We start from the raw sequence: 27,845 nt of genomic DNA, 5'->3' as shown, positions 1-27,845 counted from the left end.
TAGGAGGAAACAGAAAATAAGTCGAAATGATAAAAATTAGTTCAAATAGATCAATAGTCAGATAAACTTATTTTACCCCAGAGAAGATAGGTTGTCAAACTGAATAAACAGGAAGCACTATCCAACATATGCTATTTTTGAGAGGCATGCCTGATTCAAAACAACCCAGAAAGGTTGTCAATAAAATTATGAGAAAAGACTATCAGGCAGATATCAGCCAAAAGAAAACTAGGTAACTTGCCTTATATCAGACAAAGCATTGGTAGGTATGGATTTGTCACAGTTTACAAAGAGAAAGTTAACCAAGAAGATATAAGGATTTCTAAATTTGCATGCATGTCATGCTATAGCGTGTGTGTGTGTGTGTGTGTGTCTGTCTGTCTGTCTGTGTGTGTGTGTGTGTATACAAAGCTGAACAGAATTCCAGAGGAAAACTGACAATCATAGTAGGATATTTTAACATATCCTTTTCAGGCATTGAAAGATCAAACATGAAAAAAATGATATATATCCTTCTCAAGCTCATGTGGGATATTAAAAAGTAACCATGGGAGTTCCCATTGTGACTCAGTGGGTTAAGAACCTGACTAGTATCCATGAGGATGTGGCTTCAGTCTCTGACCTCACTTAGTGGGTAGGAGATCCAGCGTTGCCATGAGCTATGGTATAGGTTGTAGACGTGATTGGATCTTGGATGTGGTGTTGCTGTGGCTGTGGCATAGGCAGGCAGCTGCAGCTCAGATTTGGCCCTTAGCCTGGCAACTTTCATATGCTGTAGGTTCGATCCTTTAAAAAAAAAAAAGCAAAAAAGAAAAAAAAAAGTAACCATGTACTAGACCACAAAACAAATCTCGGCACATTTTAAGAAATCATACCAAATTACTTATGGTTCTAAACAGCGATCATAATTGCAACTGAAAAGTACTTAGAACCGAATGAAAATAAAAACAATACATGTCAAAATTAGTGGAATGAAACAAACGTGCAGGTAAACTTATAGCCTTAAGTTCTTATTTTAAAAGAAAGCCTGGGAGTTCCTGTCGTGGCACAGCGGAAACGAATCCGACTAGGAACCATGAGATTGTGGGTTTGATCCCTGGCCTTGCTCAGTGGGTTAGGGATCTGGCATTGCCATGAGCTGTGGTGTAGACCTCAGACCCGGCTTAGATCTGGCGTTGCCATGGCTGTGGCATAGACTGGCAGCTATAGCTCCGATTTGACCTGGGAATCTCCATATGCTGCAGGTGTGGCCCTAAAAGAAAGACCAAAAAAAAAAAAGAAAAGAAAAAGAAAAAGAAAGCCTGAAAATTAAGAAGCCAAGTTTACAACTTAAGATCATATATGAAGAACACTGGTATAAATTCGAAGAAAGTAAAAGGCAAGGCATAAGAAAGACAGGAGCAGAAATTGATCAACAAATTCTTCAACAAACTTAAAAGTTGATTCTTTGCAAGAGACCAATAAAGTAGACAAAGCTACAGAAGGACTCGATGAGAAAAAGCAAAGGGAACTCAGTAGTAAATCAATCACGCTGATTAATTTATTCATCCTTTAAATAGTTTTGAGCCCAGTGATTCTTCTGAGTTCTAGGAATACAACAAAGATGAAAGCAAACAAAAGTTTCTCTTTTGTGGAGCTTTCGATTGAGGAGCTAAAGCAGAATTATAGGAGATAATAAGAGAATACTGTGAACAAAATTATGTCAATAAATTTGAAAAGTGTGAAAGGAATGTATTCCTAGAATGTATAATTTATCAAAACTGACTTAAGGAGAAAATACAGAGTCTGGATTCCTTTCTCATCGTTAAACCTTCTTTCAAAGAAAATAGTACTCCCTGGATAGTAAGAAGAGAGACATCCTCCTGTTTCTTTTTTTTTAATCAAAAGATATTCCAATGTTAAGTCAACTTTTCCAGGGAATTGGCAAAGGGGAATGCTTTTTAACTCATTCATTGAGTCCCTAATATCCTTGATACCAAAACCAGACAAGGAGATAACACAAAAGGAAAACTACAGGCCTGTATCAGTCATGAATATTGATGCAGAAATCTTAAGCAAAATAGTAGCAGGCTGAATCCAGCCATGTAGAAAATAGATCATATATCAGGGCCAAGTTGAGTTTACTCCAGGAAAGACGAGTGATCTAACATTGGAAAATCCACAGGTATAAAAAAAAAGGGGGGGGTTCCCATCGTGGCGCAGCAGAAATGAACCCAACTAGGAACCATGAGGTTGCAGGTTTGATCCCTGCTCTCGCTCCATGGGTTAAGGATCCGGTGTTGCCATGAACTGTGGTGTAGGTCACAGGCACAGCTCGGATCTGGCATTGATGTGGCTGTGGCAGTGGCATAGGCCAGCAGCTACAGCTCTGATTCTACTCCTAGCGTGGGAACCTCCATATTCCACGGGTGCAGCCCTAGAAAAAAACAAAAAATAAAAAAAATAAAATAAAATAGTGAAAAGAAAAAAAAAAGTGTAAAAGACATAGTCATTTCAGAGAATTGCAAAGAAAATGGCCAATAAACACTTGAAAAGACGTACAACTGCTTTGTCAATCAGGGAGGTGAAAATTAAGACCACAGATAATTTGGCACCCACCAAATTGGAGGAGTGTTACCATAAAGTTTCTATACTGTTTTTATTTTATTTTATAGTTGACTTACGTTGTTGTGTTAGTTTCAGGTATACAGCAAAGTTAATCAGTTACACTTAAACATATACATATATCCATTCCTTTTCAGATTATTTTCCCATACAGGTTATTCCACAGTAGATTTCCCTTGTTACTTACCTATTTTATATATAGTAGTGTGTATATGTTGATCCCAGACTCCTTATTTATCCCTCCCTCCGCCTTTTCCCCTTTGGTAACTATAAATTTCGTTTCAAAATCTTTGAGAATGTTTCTGTTTTGTGAATAAGTTCTTTTGTATCATTTTTATTAGATTCCGCATATTAGTGATCTTGTGACTTTTCCCTTCTCTATGGCTTAACGTCACTTAGTATGATAATTTCTAGATCCATCCATGTTTCTGCAAATAGAATTATTTCATTCCTTTTCATGGCTGAGTAATATTCCATTGTATATATGTACCACATTTTCTTTGCCCATTCTTCAGTTGATGGATATTTAGGTTGCTTCCATGTCTTGACTACAGTAAATTGTACTGCTATGAACATTGGGGGTGCATGTATCTTTTCAACTTATGTTTTTCCCCAGATATATGCCCAGGAGTGGGATTGCTGGATCATGTGCTGTTCTATTTTTAGTTGTTGAAGGAACCTCCATGCTGCACTGATTTACATTCCCACCAACAGGATAGGAGGGTCCCCTTCTCTCCACACCCTCTCCAGCATTTATTGTTTGTAGACTTTTCAGTGATGGCCATTCTGTCTGGTATGAGGTGATACTTCATTGTGGTTTTGATTTGCATTTCTCTAATAATTCGTGATGTTGAGCATCATTTCATGTGCTTCTTGGTTATCTGTCTTCTTTAGAGACATGTCCATTTAGATCTTCTGACCATTTTTTAATTGTTTTTTGTTTGTTTGTTTTTGCTATGAAACTGTATGAGCTGTTTGTGTATTTTAGAGATTAATCCCTTGTCAGTTGCTTCATTTGTAAAGAATTTCTCCTATTTCATGTGTTGTCTTTTTTAATGGTTTCCTCTGCTGTGCAAATCTCCTATACTGTTGACAGGAGTGTAAATGGATACAACCAACTTGGAAAACCACTTTGGCACCATATCGTAAAATCGAAAGAGTATGTTTTTACCTCTGGGCTTGGATGTGAGGGGTCAAACACTGAGAAGGGATGGCTTCCTACAGAAAGCATTCCACCAGCTGTCAGTGGGCAAATGGTGACAGATTGAAGCCAGCCCTTGTGCCCTCATAATAAATGACATTGTTTGACTAGGCAGGGGCATAGGAGACTCTCAGACCCTCAAGTCTTTTTTCATATCAAAAATAAACACATAAAACTTTCATAAAAATCAGGGCAACCGAAAACATGGGCAGGCCTTAAAAAAAGGACATTCTTACGCAGGAAGGAAGAAGGAAATTCTTACATCTTAAACATGGATGACCATTGAATTCATACTAAGTGAAATACTCCAAACACAGAAGGACAAAATTATATGATGTCCTCCTATATGAGATAGTCAAGTTCATAGACACAGAAAGTAGAATAAAAGTTACCAGGAGCAGGGACGAAGGAAGAATGTGGAGTTAACGGGTACAGAGTTTCAGTACGGGATAATGAAAAAAGTTCTGGAAATGGATCGTGGTGATGGTTATATAACAGCATGAACCTACTTAAGGGCACTGGACTATGCACTTTAAAATGGTATAAAATGGTACATTTTGTGTATATTTAACCATAATTTTTTTTTAATCTGATGGGTAGAGGGACCTTGGAAAGTATCTTATGAAATTGATTGTTCTTAGGAGGATGAGTTTGAGATTCATTAAAGAAACCAGTCATAAGTAAGCCCACATATTTGGCATGGTACCTGAGAGCCCCTAAATTGGCAGCCACAAAAAGGAAAACAGAAAGCATCATAAATTACAGGAGACTCATTGTCTGTGAACTTTCAGTTTCGACATTGTATCGATGCCAGCATAGCTTGGTCTCCAAGTATTGTTCCTTCTGCCCACTACTTACATATCACTGCCTTCATGCTCCTATATTTATTGAGTGGTTACTATATGCCAGGCACTGTTACAGGCCCTCGTGATGCCGCAGGAGACTAAGCAGACAAAGCCATTGGTCACGTGGAGTTTACATATTAGTGTGGCAGGTGGTTATGCTGCTCTGGCCTTGCTTAGGAGTTGCTTAATTATTATCACTTTGAACCTATTATGCAAAATAATTTGTGGACCCTCTTCGGCAGCCTGTTCTCTGTGTAAGGAGAGGACTTTCCATTGAAGGGCAACACCGCAAAGAGAGATTTTAACCACGTTTAATCCATATGTTTTTAGATAAATCTAAAAAAGAAGTCATTTTATCCACTAATTGATTATTCAACAAAATCTGACCCCAAACTGTAGCATATAGGCAATAGACAGAAGGGGAGCTTCCCTGGAGGTGAGGAGTGGATTAAGGGAGGCAGGAAAGAGGTTGGAAGGCCTGAGCTGCACCCTCCGAGTCTTATCAGGGTCTGGATGTTATTCAGGAGCCTGAAGAGCTGGTCCAAGAACATAGCATGTCTGTAGGACTTCCCAGGCCAACCTGGGCCTCATATTCCAGGTAAAGGTGCACGCTTGTTATTTCCCTTCTTCCGCCCATCCTTTATTTCCTTCACAGTGTTCAACATCTATGAAGGCCTCCTGTTTGCTAGTTATTCTGTTCCTCCTTGGGGAGTCCCCAGGGGTACCCTGAGCTCTGCTCTCCGTCCGCTCACTCGCTGTTCCCCCAAAGGGTCGTCAACCTGAGAAGCCCACCTGTGGGACCCAAAAGGACCTGTGCTGGATCAGGTGATAAAAAATGCCAGTTTACGCAAGGATCATAACAATATGTTAATCCTGGAGTTCTTTTAGGGTACGGGGGTTTAAGGATCTGATGGTGTCACTGCAGCAGCTTGGGTTGCTGCTGTGGTGTGGATTCAATCCCTGGCCCTGGAACCTCCACATGCAATGCCATGTGTATAAATGGCATGCCCTACATATATTTTAACCTTGACTCTCCCTTTAGGCAAATCCAGAGCCAGGTCTTTTTTGCTGCCGATTGTGCTGGGTGACCACTTAAGTGACTCTTCTTCTGCCTCCTCTGTGGTCCTCAGGATCTTTTGAGTTGAGCAAGAACTCAGACTCTCCGAAAGCAATTGAGAGACAGCCCTGGGTTTTTGCATTTCCCCCCACTCTTTTTATAATCATCTCACCCACACCTAATCTGACAGCCAATTTTTTTTTTTTTTTTCCTCAGGAACTTCTTTTTATCACGTTGTTCCAGAACATTTTTCTTGCCTTTCATGGAAAGAGCAACTCTCACCTAATTCAAAGAATATTTAATTACATTTCCAATTACCTTTGAAGTACAAGTGGCATAAAAACATGTTCGGTAGCAGACGCAGCTCCCTCCTGGTAGTGCAGGGCTCAGGTGGGTAGAAGCACAGGCTCCTTCTTCCCACTAGAGAGGAGTTTACCAGCCTTGGGCATCTCGCCTGCCCTGGGGATCGGCCAAGAACTTTGTGCTAAGTATAGGTTGGTTAAAAGAACATCTAAGGGGAGAAGTGGTTTCATTGAGAAGGCAGGAGAAGGATATTGGCTTTTGGAGCCAGGCAATCCTGTAAATTCTAATGACAGTTCTGCATCTTACCAGCTGAAGGTCCTGAGTAAATCACTTGACCTCTCAGGCTCTGTGGCGAAATTCTCGATGGAACGGAGGCCATTATTCTTGGCGGCATTCTCAGCTGGGCCCCTTGAGTGCTCCGTAGAAATGCACTTGACTTTACCTCAGTCTTTTGTGTTTCAAAGACCTTCATTTTTATCTTTTCAATCCGAAAGCTTGATGACTCAGCCTTCCCTGGCGGAGTCTTAAATTAAAAGGGAAGGACCCAGAGGAGCCCCTTTGTATTCTTTGTACCAGGAGTGCAGACTCTTAGGAGACCAGCAAAGGGGCTGTGTGCTGGCTCGGCGGCGGGGGCGGGGAGGCTGGGAGAGATTCCAGGAAGCGGCCTCTGGTCCTTGACTCTTCAGTAGTCCTTAGAGAAGGAAGCCCTGGTCAGAGAGAGTGGGCTAGGGCCAGCAAGCGGCAAGCAGGGGGTCTTGTCCTCAGGTCGAAAGGAGTTACTGGAGCCCAGGGCTGCGTAAGCCATAGTTCTTGTCCTCAGGCAAGACAAAGACTATTGAGAATTAACCAGAAAGAAAACAGACAATTCCAATACAACCTGCAAAGTACTGTGAAGCAAGGAAGTAAAGGGGCCTGAGAGCAGGAAGCAGACCCCTGTCTGGTTGGGAGCATGATGAAGTCTGTATCTGGGCGGGATTTCTATCGGGATTTCTATCTGAGCTGGGTCTTGGCATCTGCCAACTGAAAGGAGATGCACAGCATGAGAGTTGTGAGTTAAGTTGTACTCGGGGCAAAATGAGGCCCGTAGCCTGGGAGGCAGCATTCAGGGAGCTCTGAGAAACTGCTCCAAAGAGGTGGGAGGTAAGATCAATATTCCTCATGAGTTTAGTGAAAGGGGGGTGCGTTCAGGCACACGTTTTGGCAGAGGCTTACCAATCAAGGACCAGTTGTCACCATTAATGATGTTAGTGCTTTTTTAGATGGAGGAGATGCAAGAATTTGGGCTCATAAAATCTTTCCCTGAAAATATCTGTCTGAAGGCCTGTTCTGCCATGTTTTTCCCAGAGCACAGAGCCCCTCACTCCTTATCTCAGCCTGAGCTCCTTTCAGGGGGTGTTGAAGGTCAGCGGCTACAGCGGCTGGTGATTTAATCCCTATAGAGGTAGACGGCCAAGGCCAACCGGAAGTTGGTATATCCCAACTCTATTCCTTCCTTGTCTCTGCCCTCATGTCCCCTCCTCAGCCCCCAAACACCCATGCTGCCCCTCCCCTAGTCCTCCCCTGTCTAGGCCCCCTGAGAAGAGGGAGTGGAAAGTCAGGTGCAAGTTAGAAAGAGTAAACTGGGTACCAGGTATGCAAGCCCCAGGGACCATGCCATTGCTGCAGAAACACCTGCCCAGAATGCATTGATCCCTCTCTGGGACTCAACAGGAAACGCATCCCTGAGAAAGCAAGCTGTGACCAGGACCTCAAAGAATGAAATGGAGTAAATCTAGGATGATCAGATGATGTTCCGAGCATGGCATCACTTAATCTTAACAAAAGTCTCACTTGCCGAATATTGTTCCATCTATTTTATAAGCAGAATGTTAAGAACCATACAGAGTAGTCGCTTGCCCAGAATCACACAGCCCACTCTGACAGAGCTGATAAGTCCACAGCTCTTTCTTCTGACCTAGGGCTGAGTTTCCTCCGAATTGCATTGTCCCAGGAAAACATTTTAAGTAAGATGACATTTAGTTTGTGAGCCCTCTTTTTTTCTTTTTTTTGTTTTTTTTCCCTAGGACCTCACCTGCAGCATATGGAGGTTCCCAGGCTAGGGGTCTAATCAGAGCTGTAGCCGCCAGCCTACACCAGAGCCACAGCTACGCAAGATCCGAGCCGCGTCTGCAAACTACATCACAGCTCACAGCAACGCCGGATCCTTAACCCACAGAACAAGGCCAGGGATCGAACCCACAACCTCATGGTTCCTAGTCAGCCCTCTTGAAATTAGTGGGGTTTTGAGAGCTAACTCCAGAACAAAGACCCTTCATGGTCACATTGTCTCAATGAAAGAGCCTTTGAATGTGAAGTAGCAGGCGCAGAGGCGGAGTTTTTGATGGCCATCTATTCAGGAATTGGGAACAGAGTGCACTTAAAAGAAAAGCCCTGAAGGAGAGGAGAAAAACCAAGAGCAAACATGCCATCCGTACAGGGGAAATGATGTATGTTCCTACAGGCAATCTGTAGCATTTGCATAAGAGGAGTAACGCATAACTCAAGTTTTAAAACATTTTATAATACTTAGAGAGGTGTCAGATTTCACATCTTTTGAGGAAGACGAGGGGCCCACCGTGGATTAGCATATTGAGCGTGCCACAGCTAAGCAGGCTGCAGTGAAAAATGAGGCAGGGGAAGCCAGAGAGAGGGTAATAAGAATGACGAATGGTAAGGTTGATTTTGGAAGATTAGGATGGATCAACGAAGAGAAAACAGTTGCTCTGGGGGAGAAGATCGAAAAGCTAGAATTAGCACCTTCCAACCAGACCTCCCTTTGCTTCAGGCCAGTGCCTGTGTCATTGCACTGCATGACCCACGTCCGAGGGCTCTACGTGTTTGATGGTCTCTGTGCACTGCTGTGTCCGGGAAATCTGAGGAGTCCTGGGATTAAATATGAGGCAGCTGGCCCCCGTCCAAGGAGCCTGTCTGTTGGCACCGTCGCTCTGTGGCTTAAGCCTTGGAACTGCCTGTTCACCCAGCAAACCGCACATGCTCAGTGGGCCAGGCTGTAGGGCTGTCGTTTGTTAATTTACCCTCTTTTCACCTAGTCCTCATCAGGAAAACTAGGAGAGTAATCACCACTCAATAGAGGAGATGTAAAGATTAAAACAGGTGATGCATCACGCCCCTATGAGACGTGGAGTCAGCTTACTATTGTTTTTTGTGTGTGTTTTTTAAAATTGAAGTATAGGTGATTTATAACGTTGGGTTGGTTTCAAGTGTACAGCAAGGTGATTCGGTATTATATACATACATATGCATTCTTTTTCAGATTGTTTTCCATCATAGATTATTGCCAGATATTGACTATAGTTCCCTGTGCTGTATAATAGATCCTTGTTTATTTTATGTATAGTAGTGTATATCTGTTATGCCTAGTATTCCTTTTTTTTTTTTTTTTTTTTGCTTTCTTTAGGGCTGCACTTGCGGCATATGAAAGTTCCCTGGGTAGGGGTGGAATCGGACCTGCAGCTGCCGGCCCATGCCACAGCCACAGCAACACGGGATCTGAGCCGTGTCTTCGACCTACACCACAGCTCATGGCAATGCTGTGTCCTTAACGCACTGAGCGAGGCCAGGGATTAAACCCACAATCTCATGGATACTAGTTAGTTTCATAACCCACTGAGCCACAGTGGGAACTCCCAAGTCTAGTATTCTTATGATTAATTACCCATCAGTATTGTTCCCACTCTTTCGGGGTAATTTTTAGCCAGCTGGTGGGCAAAGCACATCAACAAGGGACCTTCTTGCTCATCCATTCCGGTGCTCCCACTTCACAGAGCGGAAGCAGGGATGCAAAGAGGGGAAGTGCTTGCCCAAGGTTAGGTCCTGATGTGTGGTGCATCGTCTCACACCCTAATAGTGCGCTGGAGAGCCCTGTGCTCAGTGGAGGGGCTTTGGGTGCTTGGAGCTTTAGTCTTTTGTCTTCTCCCAGCACTCACCCGTTCCTGGCTCATTGGGTAACTTAGAACCTGACTCCTTTGGTCATCGTGGATTTTAGTTACCCATCACTGGCTTGGTTACACACAGCTGATGAAGACCAGAGGCATTTATTCCTAGAAGCAAACCAAGATCCCTAGAAGCAAGGTGATGGCTTTATTCCTAGAAGCAAACCAAGATCCCTAGAAGCAAGGTGATGGCTCTGGTGCATTTGCCCTGCATAGCACTTTGTGGAGCATATTCTCAAACAGTTCGAAGAACTGCTCATGGAGGTTCTTTAAAAACAGAGAAGAGCTGGTGAGGGGATGGGCCGAGGGGAGTTTTGTGTACTGTGTACTGTTCTAAATCCCGTATTATGAAATTCTGCAGCTGGGAAATCCAAGCAATTTTGCTGACCCCTAGCATTTCCCCCAGATGTCAACACACAGACCTGGGGTTAGGGAATGCCTTGTGGGACAGGTCCTTTAGAAGCCTACTGTGAGAAACACGTCCCCTGATAATCTGGGCTGTGGTGAGAAGAAAAGGGGAGTTCCCGCCGTGGTGTGGTGGGTTAATGATCTGGTTTGTCTCTGTGGCGTTGCTGCTTTGATCCCTGGCCTGGTGCAGCGCGTTAAGGATGCAGCGTTGCCACAGCTGTGGCGAAGGTCACAAAGGCAGCTCGGATCTGATTCCTGACTCAGGAACTTCCATGTGCTGTGGGTGCAGCTGAAAAGGGGGCGGGGTGCAGGGGGGGGGGAGAAGAAGGAAACAAGAAGAAGAAAAGGATTCTTGAGAGAGGGAAGCACCAATTAAACAGGATTTAGGAATCGTGGGCATCATACCACTGAAGTTTCTAAGAATAAGGAAATGAGGGGTTTGATAGGGAATACCATTTTTTTAACCTCAAAATCCTTATAATGATGAAAACAACTTCATATACTTATTTTCTAAAAGCTCCACCTTTTAGAAAAGATTCTTTTTCGGGAGTTCCTCTCGTGGCTCAGCAGTTACAAATCTAACCGGTATCATGAGGGTGAAGGTTTGATTCCCGGCCTCGCTCAGTGGGTTAAGGATCCAGCATTGCCATGAGCTGGGATGTAGATCAAAGACATGGCTTGGCTCTGGCGTGGCTGTGGCCCAAGCCAGCAGCTATAGCTCCAGTTCGACCCTTGGCCTGGAAACTTCCATATGCTGTGGGTTGGCCCTAAAAAAGACAGAAAGAAAGGGAGGGAGGGAGGAAGGAAGGAAGGGAGAAAAAAGATTCTTTCTAAAAGTAGTTACTTTTCTGTTTATTACCTTTACATTGGGTCAGATTCAGATTTTTTTTCCCCACAAGCATGAGATGGCATACCGCCCACAACTCTTTTTTCATAAAAGCAGAAATGCATCCATCGTCTTTGCGTATGCCATCCCTTATAAGTCCTGGGCCGTGAGCTAACCAGCAAAGCTCTATGTTGGACAGAAGGCTTCCATTGTCATTTGAAAGTGTTGTAAAGATTCTATGATATTTTCAGTCTTGTCTTTATGAAGTTAACCACATAAATCAAGGCCATCTAACCGTCCTAATGCACACTGGCTTCCAGTGTTTTGTTGCAACTTGCTTTTCAGTGATACAGTAAAGGAATTCCATCTGGGGCCCTCCCTCTGAAGCCTTTCTTGGAATCCTGTTTTTTCTTGTTGTTCCAGTGAAAGCAACTCTACCTTCAGTCGATTCCACATCCTCACTCTCCATAAAACATTAGCATCTGTGGGAGTTCCCATCGTGGCTCAGTGGTTAGCGAATCTGATGAGGAACCACGAGGTTGCAGGTTCGATCCCTGGCCTCGATCACTGGGTTAAGGATCTGGCGTCGCTGCGAGCTGTGATGGAGATTGCAGACCTGCGGCTCAGATCTGGTGTTGCTATGGCTGTGGTGTAGGCCGGCAGCTACAGCTCCAATTAGAACCCTAGCCTGGGAACTTCTGTGGGTGCAGCCCTAGAAAAGACAAAAAAAAAAAAAAAAAAAAAAATTAGCATCCTTAAAGCAGGAATGCACAGCTCAGAGCAGAACTTCCCTAGGACATCTTTGCTTTAGCGCTCACTGAAAAGTTGTTCTTTGTGTATTTCATTTTCTAAACAGATTCTTGCAATTAACCAAGATGACACATGGTCAGAATCCTCTGTACTTTTTTTTTTTTTTTTTTTTTGTCCTTTTTAGGGCCACACCCACAGCATATGGAGGTTCCCAGGCCAGGGGTCCAATCTATGCCCTATGCCAGAGCCATAGCAATGCCAGATCTGAGCCGCATCTGCGACCTACCCCACAGCTCATGACAATGCCGGATCCTTAACCCACTGAGCGAGGCCAGGGATTGAACCCGCAACCTCATGGTTCCTAGTCAGATTCATTTCTGCTGTGCCATGATGGGAACTCCAGAATCCTCTGTACTTTGATTTAACTCCATAGCAAATCTCCCATGTAATTTGTTCCAATACTCATTTCTTCAGGCTTTCATCATTTTTTTTTTGTCTTTCTAGGACTCTTCCCACAATAGTTGCTGACCAAGGAATTTACTTCATTTGTTACCGGATTATCTTTTGTGTATTTTTCCCAGCCATTTTTTTGCCAAGGCAGGAAAAACAAGTGTTTCCCCTTATTGGATTTTATTATCTTTCATTTTGATGTATGAAATCTCCAAAGAGACGGCAGCAGTCTTTTCAGGGGGTTTAGTGAAATGTTGTCAAATTCGAGACTGGCTATTACAAGACTTTACACGTCATCCAAAATTTATGGTAGCTCATCTTCACATTCTGGATGCTTTGTTTTTAAATGTCTTGCTAGTCTTGCATCTTTGTACTAACATTAAGTAATATCTCAAGGCATAATACACACTCGGGCTGAAGTTCTTCTCTAACAATCATGGTCGTAAATCTGTTTTTGAAATAGTCTTGAGAATTTAAAATTTTTTTTTTTTTTTACCAGCTTCTTGCCAGAGCTAATTAGATAGGCGTTTCTCTACTTGGGGTATAGCGAAGGAAGAGCTCAAATTGGGAGCAAAAGTGTCAGCTCAGCTCTTTCCTTGCTGGTCGTCTGAGCTCATCTCACTGGTATTCTCAATCTGCCGTGCCTTTGTAGAACTCTTTCATATTGTTAAAGTAAACTTTTATCTGGAAGAATTTTAGACTTGCAGAAGGACTGTAACAGTAGTTCATAGGGTCCCACGCCCCGCCCCCATCCAATTTCCCCTGTAACATCTTACGTAATAACAATGGCAAATTTGTCAAAATGGACAAGCCAGCAATAGTGTATTGCTGTTACGAAGCATCAGGCTTGAGCTGCATTTCACCCATTTTTCCATTCATGTTCTGCTTCCTTTGTCTTCTCTCATCTCTGACAGTTTCCCAGTCTTTCTGCTTCTTTTTTAAATGATTATAGGAGTATAGTTGATTTACAATGTTGCATTTGTTTCAGATGCACAACAAAGTGGATCAGCTGTACATGTATATACATACATTCTTTTTTCCCATATAGGTTATCGCAATACATTGAGTAGACCTCCCGGTGCTATACAGGGGGTCCTTGTTAGTTATCTGTTGGATATGTAATAGTGTGTGTGTGTTAATCCCATCCTCTCAATTTATCCCTCCGCCCTATGGTTTCCTCTTTGGTAACCATAAGGTTGATTTTTTTAAATCTGTGAATCTGTTTCTTATAAATAGTTCTTTTGTATCATTTCTTACTAGATGCCAGGTAGAAGTGATAACACATGACCTCAGTCTTTTTTGTGTGTTTCAGGGCTGACCTTGATACTTCCGAGGTGTGTACTGGTCAGATGGTTTATAAATATCCCTCAAGTGTGGTTTGTCAGTATATTTTCTCACAATCTCTATGGGTCTTTGGAAAGATTATCTTGGTGGTAAAGTCCCCTCTTCATTGCACCCTTATCAGGAGGAACCTGGTCTCAACACAGGGCACCACTAACCATCTTTCCTGCGTGAAGGTGGTGTTTGCCAGGCTCTCCACCATAGAGTTCCTCTCTTTCCCATCTCTGCTTCCTTTCTTGGAAGTCAGTCACTGTACCCACCCACACTGGAGGTGAGATTAAGCTTCAGTTTCAGGGGGCGGGGTGGGGTGTAATCTACATATATCATTGGGGTTCTTCTCTGGGGCAGTTTGGTTTGTTGTTGTTGTTGTTTCTGTTTATAATTCAGTGAATTTTATTGTATTTATAGTTGTACAGCCATCATCACTCTAAGGCGATTTGTCTCTTTCTCCCATTGATATTCGTTTCTTAAATCCTGTATCCGTACCCACATGGATTTATGTGCATTTATTTTACGCTTTGGGTTATAATGCAAGAGTCTTTTTCCTTTGTTCATTTGGTGACAGTTATTTTCATTAAATATCATTGGTATTATTGAATAGTATTCATCCGTACACTAACGTAGATATTAGTATGATTGATAGAACACTTAGCCAGGTTTATACCCCAGTATTTCTCAGGCTGTGAGGGCTCCGTAGCCTGCACTCTGCATTGACACAGTTAGAAACAGGAACTCAAATGACTTAAGACCCCCTTCTCTCTGTCTCTCCATCTTGCTGCCTCCACTTTTCTCCAGCTTGGCCGGCTGACTTCTGGCAGCCCCCCAGCCAGTGTGTGGCGCTTCGTCATTCACCGAATATGTACTGCACACTTGCCGGGAGCCAGGCACTGCTCCAAGCACTGGTTGCACGTGGTGAACCAGGCAGTGTAGCCCCTGCTCTCCCGAGCCTCCGTTCTAGGGCAGAATACAGATATCAAACAGGAACACAAGGGGTCAGATTGGTCATTTCAGCAGGAAGCATGCTGTGAAGAAGTCAAAGCAAGGGAAGTTAGAAGTGACCAGCACACATGATCGCCTCTTGACAAGGGAGTCCCCTCAATGACTCTGCAAAGCAGCTCTGTTGGCGCTTCATGGGATTCACACCCACACGTGGTCAGGAATGACCTGTTGGCCAGGCTGGTCCTGTGGCCTGGCTCTGGCAGGTCAGGCCTGACCAGCAGCCCTGTTAGCATCATCAGAAGAAGGCAGGGTCTGGCTCTGAGGAGGAAAGGCACAGAGCACGCGGAAGAGCAAGAGCGGGCCACAGCGGAAGCTGTCTGCTGGGACCCTGGCTGCCTGCCAGCTTTGCCTTCGTGGCGTTCCCAAGCCGTGCGTCGTGGGGTGCCCACAACCCCAGGACGTCATGGGCATTCCATCCAGCTGGCTCCTCGGCAACCTTGGCAGAATCCCTTAGCTGCAGCATCCACGGAGGTGGCCCGTCTTCCCTCCACCCTCTTAGTCCACAGGTCAACAGAGGCTCTCCCGGGAGGACCCTGTGGGTGAGAGTGCGTGGAGCCTTAGCAGTCAGTTCCCTAGAGAGGAAGCACACGTGGCTGGTTACCCTCACAGGTCTCATGCCGGGTGACTGCAGAGATGCCTCTCAAGGCAGCTTCATGGAGGACCCTTGTACTGAGGGCGTCACTTTCCCCCTTCCTGCTCTCAGAGGTCCAGGGACTCTTTAGTCAGAGTGGAATCCAGTGTCAATTGATTGCTACCCTTGTTTTATTTATTTTATTTTATTTTTATTTCTTATGGCCACACCTGTGGCATATGGAAGTTCCCAGGCTAGGGGTCAAACCAGAGCTGCAGCTGGGGCCTACACCACAGCCACAGCAACACGGGATCTGAGCTGCATCGGCAACCTATGCTGTAGCTTGTAGCAGTGCCGGATCCTTAACCCACTGATCGAGGCCAGGGATCGAACCCACATCCTCATGGATCCTAGTCAGATTGTTAACCCGCTGAACCACAACGGAAGCTCCACTACCCCTATTTTGTAGCAAAACCAAAACCAAAAAACTTTGAACACCACAAAAGTTAGAGAACATAGCTGGATCTTCTCGGATGCATGACTCTCTCCTAGCCCTGAGTGTTATCAAAGATATCCATTTTCCTGTTGTCATTTTTTTTTTTCCCTCGTTTCAACCTCAAGCACCTCAGGCAAGAAAAAATAAGAAATGTTCCAGATGACAGAACAAGAAATGATAGGCTCTGGGACTGGGCCCTGATGCATGCGCTGGGCTAAGTGTTCTACATTTTCCAGATGAGGGGCCTGAATAATCACTGAGTCTGGTCTGTTTTCGTCCCTTTTCCTGGGTAATGATGCATTTTTGTCTGGGAAGAATTTTTTTTGTTTGTTTCTTCTGGGACTTGTAAAAACCAAGGCGCAACAGGAACCTTTGTACAAGGAGGGGGGAAGGGTCAGCATTTGTGGCTTGACGTCTTGAGGATCAAGGACACTATTTTTCTTTAATAGCTGTGACCTGGTAATTGTCAGGGATGGGGAGGGAGGCGGGAGAGAGGGGGAAAAGCATCTTTAGCAGTTGATGGGAGGAACTGAAAAGAACCAGAGTGGACTCCACCAGTGGTCAGCAAACATTGATCCAACATGTCACTGGGCTCTCAGAGTTAGACAAATAGGTCTTGCATTCAAGGAGCCGACGGTCCAGGCTTTAGATACAGACTGAGGGACAGCATCGCGTTAGAGAAGAGCCATGTGAACGGACCGTGTTTGTTCCTGGGCACAGTCTGTCCCGGGTTCCATGGCAGGTGCCATTACCTCTCGTAGCTTATTGATCCTCTGAAGCTGGTATCGTTATTATTTCCTTTGAATAGATTGGAAAATAGAGGTTCAAATACATCAGGTTGGGGAGTTCCCATTATGGCTCAGAAGTAATGAACTGGACTGGTATCCATGAGGTTGCTGGTTTGATCCCTGGCCTCGCTCAGTGGGTTAAGGATCCGGAGTTGCCATGAGCTGTGGTGTAGGTCGCAGACATGGCTTGGATCTCATGGGGCTGTGGCGTAGGCTGGCAGCTGCTGCTCTGATTCGACCCCCAGCCTGGAAATTTCCATATGCCACAGTTGCAGCTCTACAAAGCAAAAAAAAAAAAAAAAAAAAAAAAAATACTTTAAGTTGTTTGGCTGACATTTGCTTCAGTCCCCTGCCTGTTAGCACCATCCTGTCTCTGCCCAGTGTTAAATCCACCTTAGCGTTTGCCTTCCTGCACGTTCACCTCTTCATGCCTGTCCCTGAGGCCTGGCCAGGAGGAACCCAAACCCAGGCGTGGCATCTCCTCTGGGCTGTGTTGCCCTAGGCTGCCTCAACCTGCAGCCCCTCCTTTTCAATCTTATTTCTAATTCCTCTTTTCCTTTCCTGTTTTCATCCAGCCTTCCTACTTGGTAAGGCGGCTGTTTCATGACATCTAAAACCAGATTTCTTTTGTACTTTAATGAGCACATGTGACAGGCCTTCGTGCCCATCAGTCCATCAGCCTGGGTCTTGACCACACACGGCAAGGCAGTTGCCGTCATGTCCCTTTTGCTGTCTCTGTGATACTAAGCAGCAAAGTGCAGGCCACCAGGCGGGTAAGAGCTGGAACGGGGACTGGGATGTAGGTGTGTGTGCTTGTCCCTTTCTCCCAGGCATCGCAGTCCTGAAGATGACAAGGAAAGGGACAAGCACACATGCCTGCGTTGTCCTTCTCCTTGAAATGCCACACAAGGGAGGGACAGAGGGAGCTAAACTCCTTCAAGAGAAAATGACAAGCTGTTTGGCCCTTAGGCGAAGAAAAGGGGAATATGTTTCTCCATCCTAAAGCCCCTGTTAATGGGGCTTTTATAACTGATTTGTAGACAGACAGAATGGGAGGATTATTGAGAATGTCACCATCATGATTTCTATTCTTGAACCAAAGGCAGCTATTGAATACTAACTACCTGCCAGGCATTATGGCACTCGGGGAGAATAATCAGTCATGGTCCCTGCCAGCCCAGAAATTCACATTCCAGTGCTGCCAGGTGCAGGCATGTAAATAAATAATTACAAGAGAATGCATTGCGTTCTCTAAATAGAGTTAAGTGCAAAAGCCTGTGGAGCATTGAGGAAGGACCCAGCAACCGCCTTGGGTGTTGTATTAGGAATGCATACAATGAGAATCAGAAATAGTGGCTTCAAATAAAATAGGGGGGTTGAATTTCTTAGCTAAGAGTTCTGGACTAAGCAGCTACAGAATTGGTTTGTAGACCACCAACGTGTTGACCTCTCCCTCATAGTCACAGGATGGCTGTCATGGCGCCAGTCATCACGCCTCTGTTCATAATAGGAGGGTCGGGGGGTGGGGGTGAGAGGCAGATGGTACCTTATCTGAAACTTATGACAGAGAAATCAGTATCTGCTTTGACATGTGTCTTTTTGAGCAATCCTGGGTCATGCGGCCGCTACTAGCTGCAAGAAAGTCTAGAAAATCAGAGAGTAGAATCATCATGCTTGCTTGGATTTTGGTTGGATCGTGTGCCATTCACAGGGGCCGGAGACATTGCAGTTACAAACAAAATTAATGTTGTTAGGAATAAAGAATAGGGTGAAGAGAAATACTACTAGGAGGCAACCTTCTGGCACAAGTGGTTGGGCAAAAAATTACAGAAGTACATTTGAACTCAGCTGTGAAGGACAAGCAGACATTCACTTGTAAGTGGGAGCCGATGTGCAAGAGGCTTTGCTGCCAGTCTAAGAAGCATAGCGCATTCATTCTGTGAGCCAAGAAAGTCAGTGTAGGTCTTAAGACAGAGACCTACTTTCCAAATACCCCTTAGCTCAATAACTTGGAATACATGAGCCTCATGCTCTTATCCTCTTGGCATCTGCACACCGATTGCAATTTCTTAGCACTTTTGCACCATAAATTATTTTTAGGAACCCTCTGGGTTCCAAGTTCTTCAGAAGCTGAAGCATTGGCCCGCTCTTCCTATAGCCTTGTCTTGGTGCCGAGGTCTTGTTTCTGTCCTTGAAATGCTTTTTCCTGCGCCCTTGGTGGGTGATAGAGTTTCTCGTTTCTCCTTTCATCAAGGTGACTTCTGCTGCCTTCCCAGATGATGTTTAAGTCTCCTGGGCAGTAATCAATTTCCATCAATTTCTCAGGCTCATTGCAGGCTTCCTTCAAGTCTGCACATATACTCAGCCTTTATAGACATTTCAGATCCAATCCGATCACACCCCTGGGGCCCCAGATGCCTGGCAGCTTCTGCAGCCCACCTGCTATGCAACCTGGATGCCTCCCTCTCTGCGTCCTCCAGAAGGTTCAGCCCATGTATCTGCCGAGTCCTAAGTCACCCTGCAGCCTTCGTACCCTGGGGATGGGCGCTGTCCCTATTTTGGGGAAAGCAGAGTAGGTTTCATTTCTGATCCTATAATCTTCTGAAAATGTTATGTTCATTGCTCTACACAGAGTCATTTGATAATTGCAGACCTGGGAGAAATAAAAGAGCGATTCCTAATGTTTCTATCTCTCTGGGTTCAAATCCTGACTCCCACTTCCTAGCTGTGTAACTTGGGACAATTTGCCGAGCGGGACAATGAGAAGATCACGTGTCGTGTTGAATGAAGAATAAACAAGCTATGACCAGTGAAGTTTTCAGAGCCGTGCTTGGTGCATAGCAAACATCCAGTCTATGTTAGCTTTAAAATTAATAATACTTATTATCATTGGGCTCCTGTGTCCCAGCAAGTAGACTAAGTTACAATCCATTTCACAAGCCTCAAGGACTGCCGTCCACTCACCAGCTTTTTGCAAGAACGTGTTTTGGGCACATTCCCAGGGTCATTTCGTCTTGTGAAAGCTTGTCAGTGTATGTCATGTACACACCAGCTGGCTGCCCCCCAGCTGCCCCCATGGGGAGTCTCCCTCCAGGGACCAGGAAGTGACATTGTCAGGAGTTAGACATGTGCTGATCAAAATTATCAGCAATAGTCATTCTAAATCCAAGTCTCAGAGGCAGGAACAGTGGCGCCGAAGATGGAGGTGCCTCGACTTCTCCTTCTGCCGTGACTGCAGGCAAGTCACTGCCCTCCCTTAGGCCTTGGTTTCTCTATACTTGAACTAGCCCAGCCCAGAAATGGTCTCCAGCAACCTCTCATGACCGTCTCTTTAGAAGCACGAGTCGTCCTTGTAACTTAAAATGGGCAGTTAGGTAATGTCTGCCTCTGCCTCTCAGTTACAAGTTACAGAAAGAAGCATGATCTTTTGGGTCACAGACACAGCCCCTCTCAGTACCTGGCACCTCGATGAAATGAATGATGTGGTGGAAAGAAAAAGATTTGGGAGTAAGATAGGACTGATTTTGTGTTAGGATTGGCTGCCTGCTTACTGGCTGAGTGACCTTCAGGACTGTTGTCTGTAAAATGATAGAATCCACCTTACTGGGCTGTTTGAGGATTCAGTGTGAACACACACACACACACACACACACATACACACACACAACAGGACAACCCTGGCCTTTGTCTCGCATACAGTGGGTGATAGATAACCAGTAACTATTACTTCCCTAGAGCCTAGCACCGGGGGATGGAGTATTCTGTGTTCTGATGATTAAAAACCTAAGGAGAAAAGGTAAATCTGAACACACATTAATAGACTTTGAATAGCCTTACCTATCCCAGGGCAGCCAAGTTCACAGAGTTTTCTAAAACCCCCTTGGCCTGCCAGTGACCCCACCATCTTCTCCCCCTAGGTTCCTTAAACCTGTGATGCTTTGTGTATAATAACCCCAGCATTTGCCCATAGATGATGCACAAACCCAGATCCCTGTGCAGACACAGACCAGCGTGGGGTGTGATGGGGTGAGAGCTGGCCTGGTCCAGACTCTCCACGTGACCTTGGGCAAGCCCCCCTCCTCCATAGACCTCCCTCTCCTCGCCTGTCAAGTGCTCAGCTTCTGACATGGTAGCAAGTCAGGAACCCAGGGTTTCGGGTTCAGCGCTGACGGTGTGTCTCATCCGTGAGATACAGGCAGGCCAAGTGCCGTCTTTGTGAAATGGACAGTGGGATTCAAGCCTGGCAGATTCATGAATGATGAGTACAGGTTGGTTGTTCATGGACCCAGAGGCCAGCCCTGATTTCCCCTTAGTTTCAGTTTTTCCTATCGAAGAAGCTCGGGTTTCCTGAGTCCAAGGCACATCCGTCTGCCTTCCTGCTGGCTCAGCACTTGGCAAGTGCCAGAATCTTCCATGGCAAAGACTGATCCCTGCTGTGTGTGAGGGTCAGCAGCTTGCACGCGGTTATTTCGATGCACGGCCCTGGACCTGCTCCTCCCTGGGGGCGGGGGTACTCCCAGGGGAGTCTTCCCACATCTTCCCTCTCGCACATGTTGCACCCTCATCCTTCACTGAAAGGCACATGCCACCTGCCAAGTGGCCTTCTTCCCCGGAGGGTTGGCTGGCCCTTCCTGGCCTCTCCTGAGCACTAGATGCCTGCTGTGGGGACCTCCTGCTGGTGTGGGGGGGGCAGCGCTCTCCTAATGCAGGCTGGTGGTCCCATCGTTGATGGGAAAGAGAACCCACCCATATGGAGCCACTTCTCCTGTGCCCGGCATCTGTTTAACCGTCTTAGAACTACTTGCTGAAGTCGGGGTTGGTTGGTTGGTTTTTGGCCACCCCACGGCATATGGAGTTCCCGGGCCAGGGATCAGATCTGAGCCGCGGTTGAGACCTATGCTGCAGGTGGAGCAAAATCAAATTCTTAACCCTCTGTACCAGGCTGGGGATTGAACCTGTGTCCTGGCGCTCCAGAAATGCCACCGATCCCATTGCGCCACAGTGGGAACGCCAAAGTCACAGGAGGAGGCTGGGCAGCCAGGAAATAAAACAAGTTGCCCAAGGACACACACAGCTGGCAAAGAGCGTGGCTGGGATTCAGACCCAGGCTGGTCTGATAGCCCGGATTCTTGCTGGACTACACCACTGCTGGCTAGGCGAGAGCTGGGGTGTGGTTTGGACCAAATAGGTCTCCTGTTATTCGCCTCACCCTGAGAGAGGGGCTTGGTCTTACAGAGCAGTGTTTTCCCAGCTGCCATCAGGGGCTGTGGCTGCCACATCCAGGGGACCCCGAGCGGAGGGCAGAGGGAGATGGGGCCTCAGACCTGTCTCAGGCTCCCGTGGACACAGTGTGGCTGCAGGAGGAGCGGGAAGCAGCTGAGCTCTGGATGCCGCTTCCTCTCCTCCTTCCTCCCACTGAGCGGGGGCGTGGCCGTAGGGGACTGGTGGGGGAGGGGAGAGTTATATCATCTCTTCTGTAACGTGACGAAGCATGACAAAGGAAGTCTGAGCACCTGGCTCCTCCAGTTCTCCACGGAGTAGAGGGCTTTGGAATCAGGTTGATTCCAGTTTGTGTTGGAGTCCCAGCTCCAGCATTTACCAGCTTTGCAGTCCTGGGCAAGTTACGTCTTCACAGCATCTTCGTCTTGAAACGTACCTTCCTTGTTGGGGTCCACGTGAGGATCAAAGCGAGACAGTGGTTGTGAAACACTGTGGACGGACATAGGGCTCCACTCAGGGATGAATCCCCAGCCCGGGGGGGTAAGCTGTGCTCCCTGTAAACAGCTGACTTGTAACCGGCACCCCCAGCCCTACTTTGGGCCCCTCCATCCCAATATTCGCACCTTCTCCATCACAGTCGGAGTCAGTCTCCCTCCTTAAAAATCTCCAGTGATGCAGTCTGAGTTCAGAACATGGTCCCACGGGGCCAGGATGTCCCCTGCTTCCTTCTGCAGCCATATCTCTCTCCCCACCCCAACCCCGACCTGCCCTATCAAGCCCCTGTCTCCCCAGAAAGCTCCTGCTGATTCTTCAAGCCCCAACACAGGCATCTCCTTCCTAGATGCTTCCCTGAGCATCCTTGAGCTGCCAGTTCTTAATCCTCCTTCTGTGATTGCCTTGTGTTACCTGTCTGGGGATGCATCTCCCCAGCAGACCATGAACCGGCCAAGGGCAGGCAGTGCCAGCAGGGCCCTCTGGCCATCTCCCAACTTAGTATACTGTAGGCACTTAATAGTCAGAGCCAGCACTCACTGAGCGCTCTTCCTATGCCAGGCACTATGTCCGTGCTTTATGTGTATTAATGAGTTGATTTTTCACAGCAGCTCTGGGAGACAGTGCATCCGTCAGTCCTGGCTGGAGGCAGAAACCATACCAATTATTTGAAAAGAAAATTTAATCTTTAAAAATGATAACAACGCAAAGTGTTCACTTGGTGTAACTATAAAAGCAAAAATAGAAAATTGCAGGAAACAGTTTCCACCCCTGGAGCTGAAGGAACAGAGGGAAGAGGTGGGAATTATTACACCTCGGGGCTGGAAGCCACACTTCACTCAGAGAAGGGGTCAGCGGGCAGATCTAGAGGCAGCAGCCCTGAGTGGGGATGGAGGGCCACACAGCTGGTCCTGAGTTTTGGGAAAACTGCAGAATGGGTTTAACTGCTACTAAAGGAAAGAGGTGCCACCGCTGGTGTGGAGAAGGATGGTAGGGTGATGCTTACAGGATCAGGAAGCAGCAGGCAGGGGCAAGTTACTTCTTCCTCCTCAGACTTTGTCTCCCTCTCCTGGCCCCTGTTGGCAGCACTGAACAGGCAGCGGGTGGCAAAGCAGAAGCAGAGTTTTCAGAGTCCTGTCCTCAGCATCACAAAGCAGATTTGGAGGGTGAGAGCTGAAAGCTTAAATGCTGGTCTAGGCAGAAGCTGTTACAGTTCCCATTTCACAGATGAGAAAACTGAGGTACAGAGAGGTTAAATAATCTACCTAAGATTAAATCACTACCTAGAGCAGAGCCAGGATTTGACCCGAGGCTGTCTGGCCTCAGTGCCCTGGTTCTTAATCCCTCACAGTAAATAATGAATGAGTGGATGGGTGGGTGGATGGGTAGCTGGATGGGTGGATGGATGAATGGATGGATGGGTGGATGGGTGGATGGGCAGGCCCCCAAATAGTGCTCAAACCAATGCCCAGCCCTGCTGCCCACAAGTGCAGGTCCTCCCTGCCTGACCGCCTCCTTGTCACCCCCCAGGTCATTCACTGGAACTCCCCCAAGAAGCTGCGGGTGAAGAACAAGCATGTGGAGTTTTTCCGCAACCTCTACCTGACCTTCCTGGAGTACGACGGAAACCTCCTGCGACGGGAGCTGTTTGGCTGCCCCAGCGAGGCTGACGTTAACAGTGAAAACGTGAGTGGTGCCAGGCTCAGAACAGGCCCAAGGGGAGGCAGATGCCCTCCCTGCCCTGGGAGTCCAGGACCCTCTGGGGTGGGATGGGCACGTCAGCAGATCACTGCCATGCTCATCCCTGTGGGTGCAGAAGGGGTACACTCAGCCCAGCCTAAGTGAGGTCAGAAGGAAGCATCCACGCAGAGAAAGCAGAATAAGCAAAAACACCAGTGAAATAGCAGACCACGTGTCCCTCCACAGCCAGGAACTCTGAGGTCCTTACGGACACAGCACTCACGTGGGAAACCCAGGATTCACCGTCAATGCCTGGGGTGGCACAAGAGATTTTCACTTGTGGTCATTGGCATAGCTGATATCTACTATGTTGTCCTCTTTTCTCACTATTTATTATTTTTTTCATATGTTATATCTCATTTGATAATCATAGAAGCCTTCTTTTTTCCCCCAATTAGAGTTGAAGACATTTAGACACAGAGAGGTTAAGCAGGTTGTTCATGGTCACACAGCATATAGGAACAAAGTTGAGACTGATTTGAAGTTCTGAGGAGCAGGATGTGGGGAAGCAGCACACTGTAGTGGAAAAGGCAGTGAGGACATATAGAGTCAGGTTGACCTCAATTTGCTTCATTCCCTTCCGATTGCCACCTGTGTGACCTCCAGTAAGTTACTCAACCTCTCTGAGCTTCAGTTTCCTCAACTATTACATAGAGATAAAAAAAATATTGTTATAGGGCTGTTCTGAGGCTCAGTGAGAAATTGCATGTAAAGCATCTCACTCAGGAGTTCCCATGGTGGCACAGCGGAAACAAATCTGACAAGGAACCATGAGGTTGCAGGTTGGATCCCTGGCCTCGCTCAGTGGGTTAAAAATCCAGTGTTGCCATGAGCTGTGGTGTAGGTCACAGACACAACTCAGATCTGGCGTTGCTGTGGCTCTGGTGTAGGCTGGCAGCTGTAGCTCCGATTAGACCCCTAGCCTGGGAACTTCCATATGCCGCAGGTGCGGCCCTAAAAAGCAAAATAAAAATAAAAATTAAAAAAAAAAATAAAGCACCTCACTCAGCGTCTGCTATATGTGAGGTGCCTGATAGATATTTGCACCCTGCCCTTTCCTTGACCTTTAGAATTAGACGCAGAAGTAATTGGTTCATTCAGTCCGTCAACATTTACTCGAGGCCTTCTTATCCTGAGCACTGGGGACTCATAGTTTAAAATGAAGAATGGTCCCTGCTCTCATGGTGCTGAGAGTCTAGTGAGGAGACACAATGAATAACTAGAAAAATTGTTAAGGAAAATTATCAGCCAGTGGCGGGTGCTCCATAGTGATGTATTAGTAAACCGCTGGTTCAAGGGGTCAGGGAGGACTTCTCGGAGGAGGTGACATTTCATCCAACACCCAAATACAAGAAAGAGACAGGCTTGGAGAGCAGGGGATGAGGGAAATGCAAATCAAAGCCACAACTCGGTATTTCTCCATGCCTGTTCAGATGGCTTTTACTAAAAAGATTTGAGTGTTGGCAAGGACATGGAGAAATTGTGCCCTGGGGGTGGGATGTAAAATGATGTAGCTGCTGTAGGGGGAAGTATAGAGATTCCTCAGAAAATTAGCAATAGAACTATCATATGATCCAGCCAACCACTTCTGGGTATGCGTCCTAAAGAACTGAACTCAGCATTCCAAAGCCACATCTGCATTTCCATGTTCGCTGTAGCATTATTCTTAATAGCCAAGTTATGGAAACCACCAAGTATTCATCAACAGGTGATTGGATAAAGAAAATGTAGTGTGTGGGTATATTATTCTCTTCAACCTGAAAAAAAGAAAGAAATCTTACCATTTGTGACACCATAGATGGGCCTGGAAGACATTGTGTTAAGTGAAATATGTCAGTCACAGAAGCACAAATACTGCCTGAGTCCTTGCATGAGTCATCTAAAATAGTCCAACATAGGAGTTCCCTGGTGGCTCAGCAAGCTAAGGACCCAGTATTGTCACCGCTGTGGATTGGGTCGCTGCTGTGGCATAGGTTCAGTCTCTGGCCTGGGAACTTCTGCATGCTGTGGGTACAGTCAAAAATGAATAAATAAGCTAAATATTGCAATATATAGATGTGGGTGATAGAATGGTGCCTACCAGGGCATGGGTCCAAAGGTCGTGGGGAGCTGTGTTCAATGGATATAAAGGTACACTTGTACAGGATAAGTTCCAGGCTCTCCTCTCCAACATAGTACTTTTAGTTCACAAGGCATGAGGCACTTAAGAAGTTTTAAGAGGGTAGAGTTCATGGTAAGTGTTCTTACCACAAAACGAGAAGAACAACCCAGGAATTTTTGGAGGTGATGGTTGTGTTTATTACCTTGAAAGTGATGCTAGTAACTTGAGTGTATACATATGTCCAAACTCACTAGATTGTTTTCATTACATGTCCTTTTTTGTACACCAGCTATACCTCAGTAAAGCTAGAGCAGGGGGTGGGAGAAGGCGGGAGAGAAGAGCAAAGGAATTACATTCCTTGTGTGGAGGAAGTCGCTGGTGCAAAGGTCCTGAGGCAGCACAGGTTTGACTCAGTGGATTTTATTGTATTTATAGCTGTACAATGATCATCACAACCTAATTTTAGAACATTTCTTTCCCATTTCTGAGCCCCGGTTCACCCCTTCCCCACAACCTTTCCCCTTTGGCAACCATAAGTTTTGCAAAGTCTGTGAGTCAGTTTCTGTTCTGCAAACAAGTTTATTTGTATCTTCTTTTTTAGATTCCACATTTAAGTGATAGCATGTGTTTGTCTCTCACTGTCTAACTTCACTTGGTATGATAATTTCTAGGTCCATCCATGTTCCTGCAAATGCCATTATTTCATCCTTTTCATGGCTGAGTAATATTCCCTTGTATAAATGTACCACATCTTCTTTATCCACTCCTCTGTCAATGAACATTTAGGTTGCTCCCATGTCTTGGCTATCATGTATAGTGCTGCAGTGAACATTAAGGTACATGTATCTTTTCAGTTACGGTTTTTTTTCCCCCAATAGATGCTCAGGAAGGTGATTGCTGGATCATATGGTAATTCTATTTTTAGTTTTTCGAGTCATCTCCATACTGTTTTCATAGGAGTTGCACCAGTTTACATTCCCACCAGCAGTGTAAGAGGATTCCCTTTTCTCTACACCCTCTCCAGCATTTATTGTTTGTAGACTTTTTGATGATGGCCATTCTGGCTGGTGTAAGATAGTACCTCATAGTAGTTTTGATTTGCAGTTCTCTAATAATTAGTGATGTTGAGCATCTTTTCATCTGTTTTTGACCACCTGTATGTCTTCTTCAAAGAAATGTCCGTTGATATCTTCTGCCCATTTTTTTTTTTTTTGTCTTTTTTGTCTTTTTTTGTTGTTGTTGTTGTTGTTGCTATTTCTTGGGCCGCTCCCTCGGCATATGGAGGTTCCCAGGCTAGGGGTCTAATCGGAGCTGTAGCCACCGGCCTACGCCAGAGCCACAGCAACGCGGGATCCCAGCCGCGTCTGCAACCTACACCACAGCTCACGGCAACGCCGGATCCTTAACCCACTGAGCAAGGCCAGGGGCCGAACCCGCAACCTCATGGTTCCTAGTCGGATTCGTTAACCACTGCGCCACGACGGGAACTCCTGCCCATTTTTTGATGGGGTTGGTTTTTTGGTTTTTTTTGTTTGTTTGTTTGTTTTTGAGCTGTAGGAGCTGTTTATATATTTTGGAGATTAATCCATTTACAAATATTTTCTCCCATTCTGTGGGTTGTCTTTTGGTTTTGCTTCAGATTTCCTTTTCTGTGAAAATCT

The 27,845-nt window shown here is 45.8% G+C and overlaps 1 protein-coding gene across 2 annotated transcripts in view; it reads left to right on the top strand.

The window, feature by feature from the left end:
- Positions 1-27,845, top strand: part of LARGE1 (LARGE xylosyl- and glucuronyltransferase 1) — a 588,827-nt gene that overhangs the window by 504,013 nt on the left and 56,969 nt on the right. For both annotated transcript variants that reach the window (XM_021081477.1, XM_021081478.1), the window contains exon 10: positions 23,874-24,029. In XM_021081477.1, the coding sequence (XP_020937136.1) occupies positions 23,874-24,029 (156 nt within the window). The remainder of the gene's footprint in view (positions 1-23,873; positions 24,030-27,845) is intronic.

Source organism: Sus scrofa, unplaced genomic scaffold (genome assembly GCF_000003025.6).
Source record: "Sus scrofa isolate TJ Tabasco breed Duroc unplaced genomic scaffold, Sscrofa11.1 Contig1878, whole genome shotgun sequence".
NCBI lineage: Eukaryota > Metazoa > Chordata > Mammalia > Artiodactyla > Suidae > Sus > Sus scrofa.
Note: the sequence above shows the minus strand (reverse complement) of the source record. Positions and strands in the feature narration are given on the sequence as shown.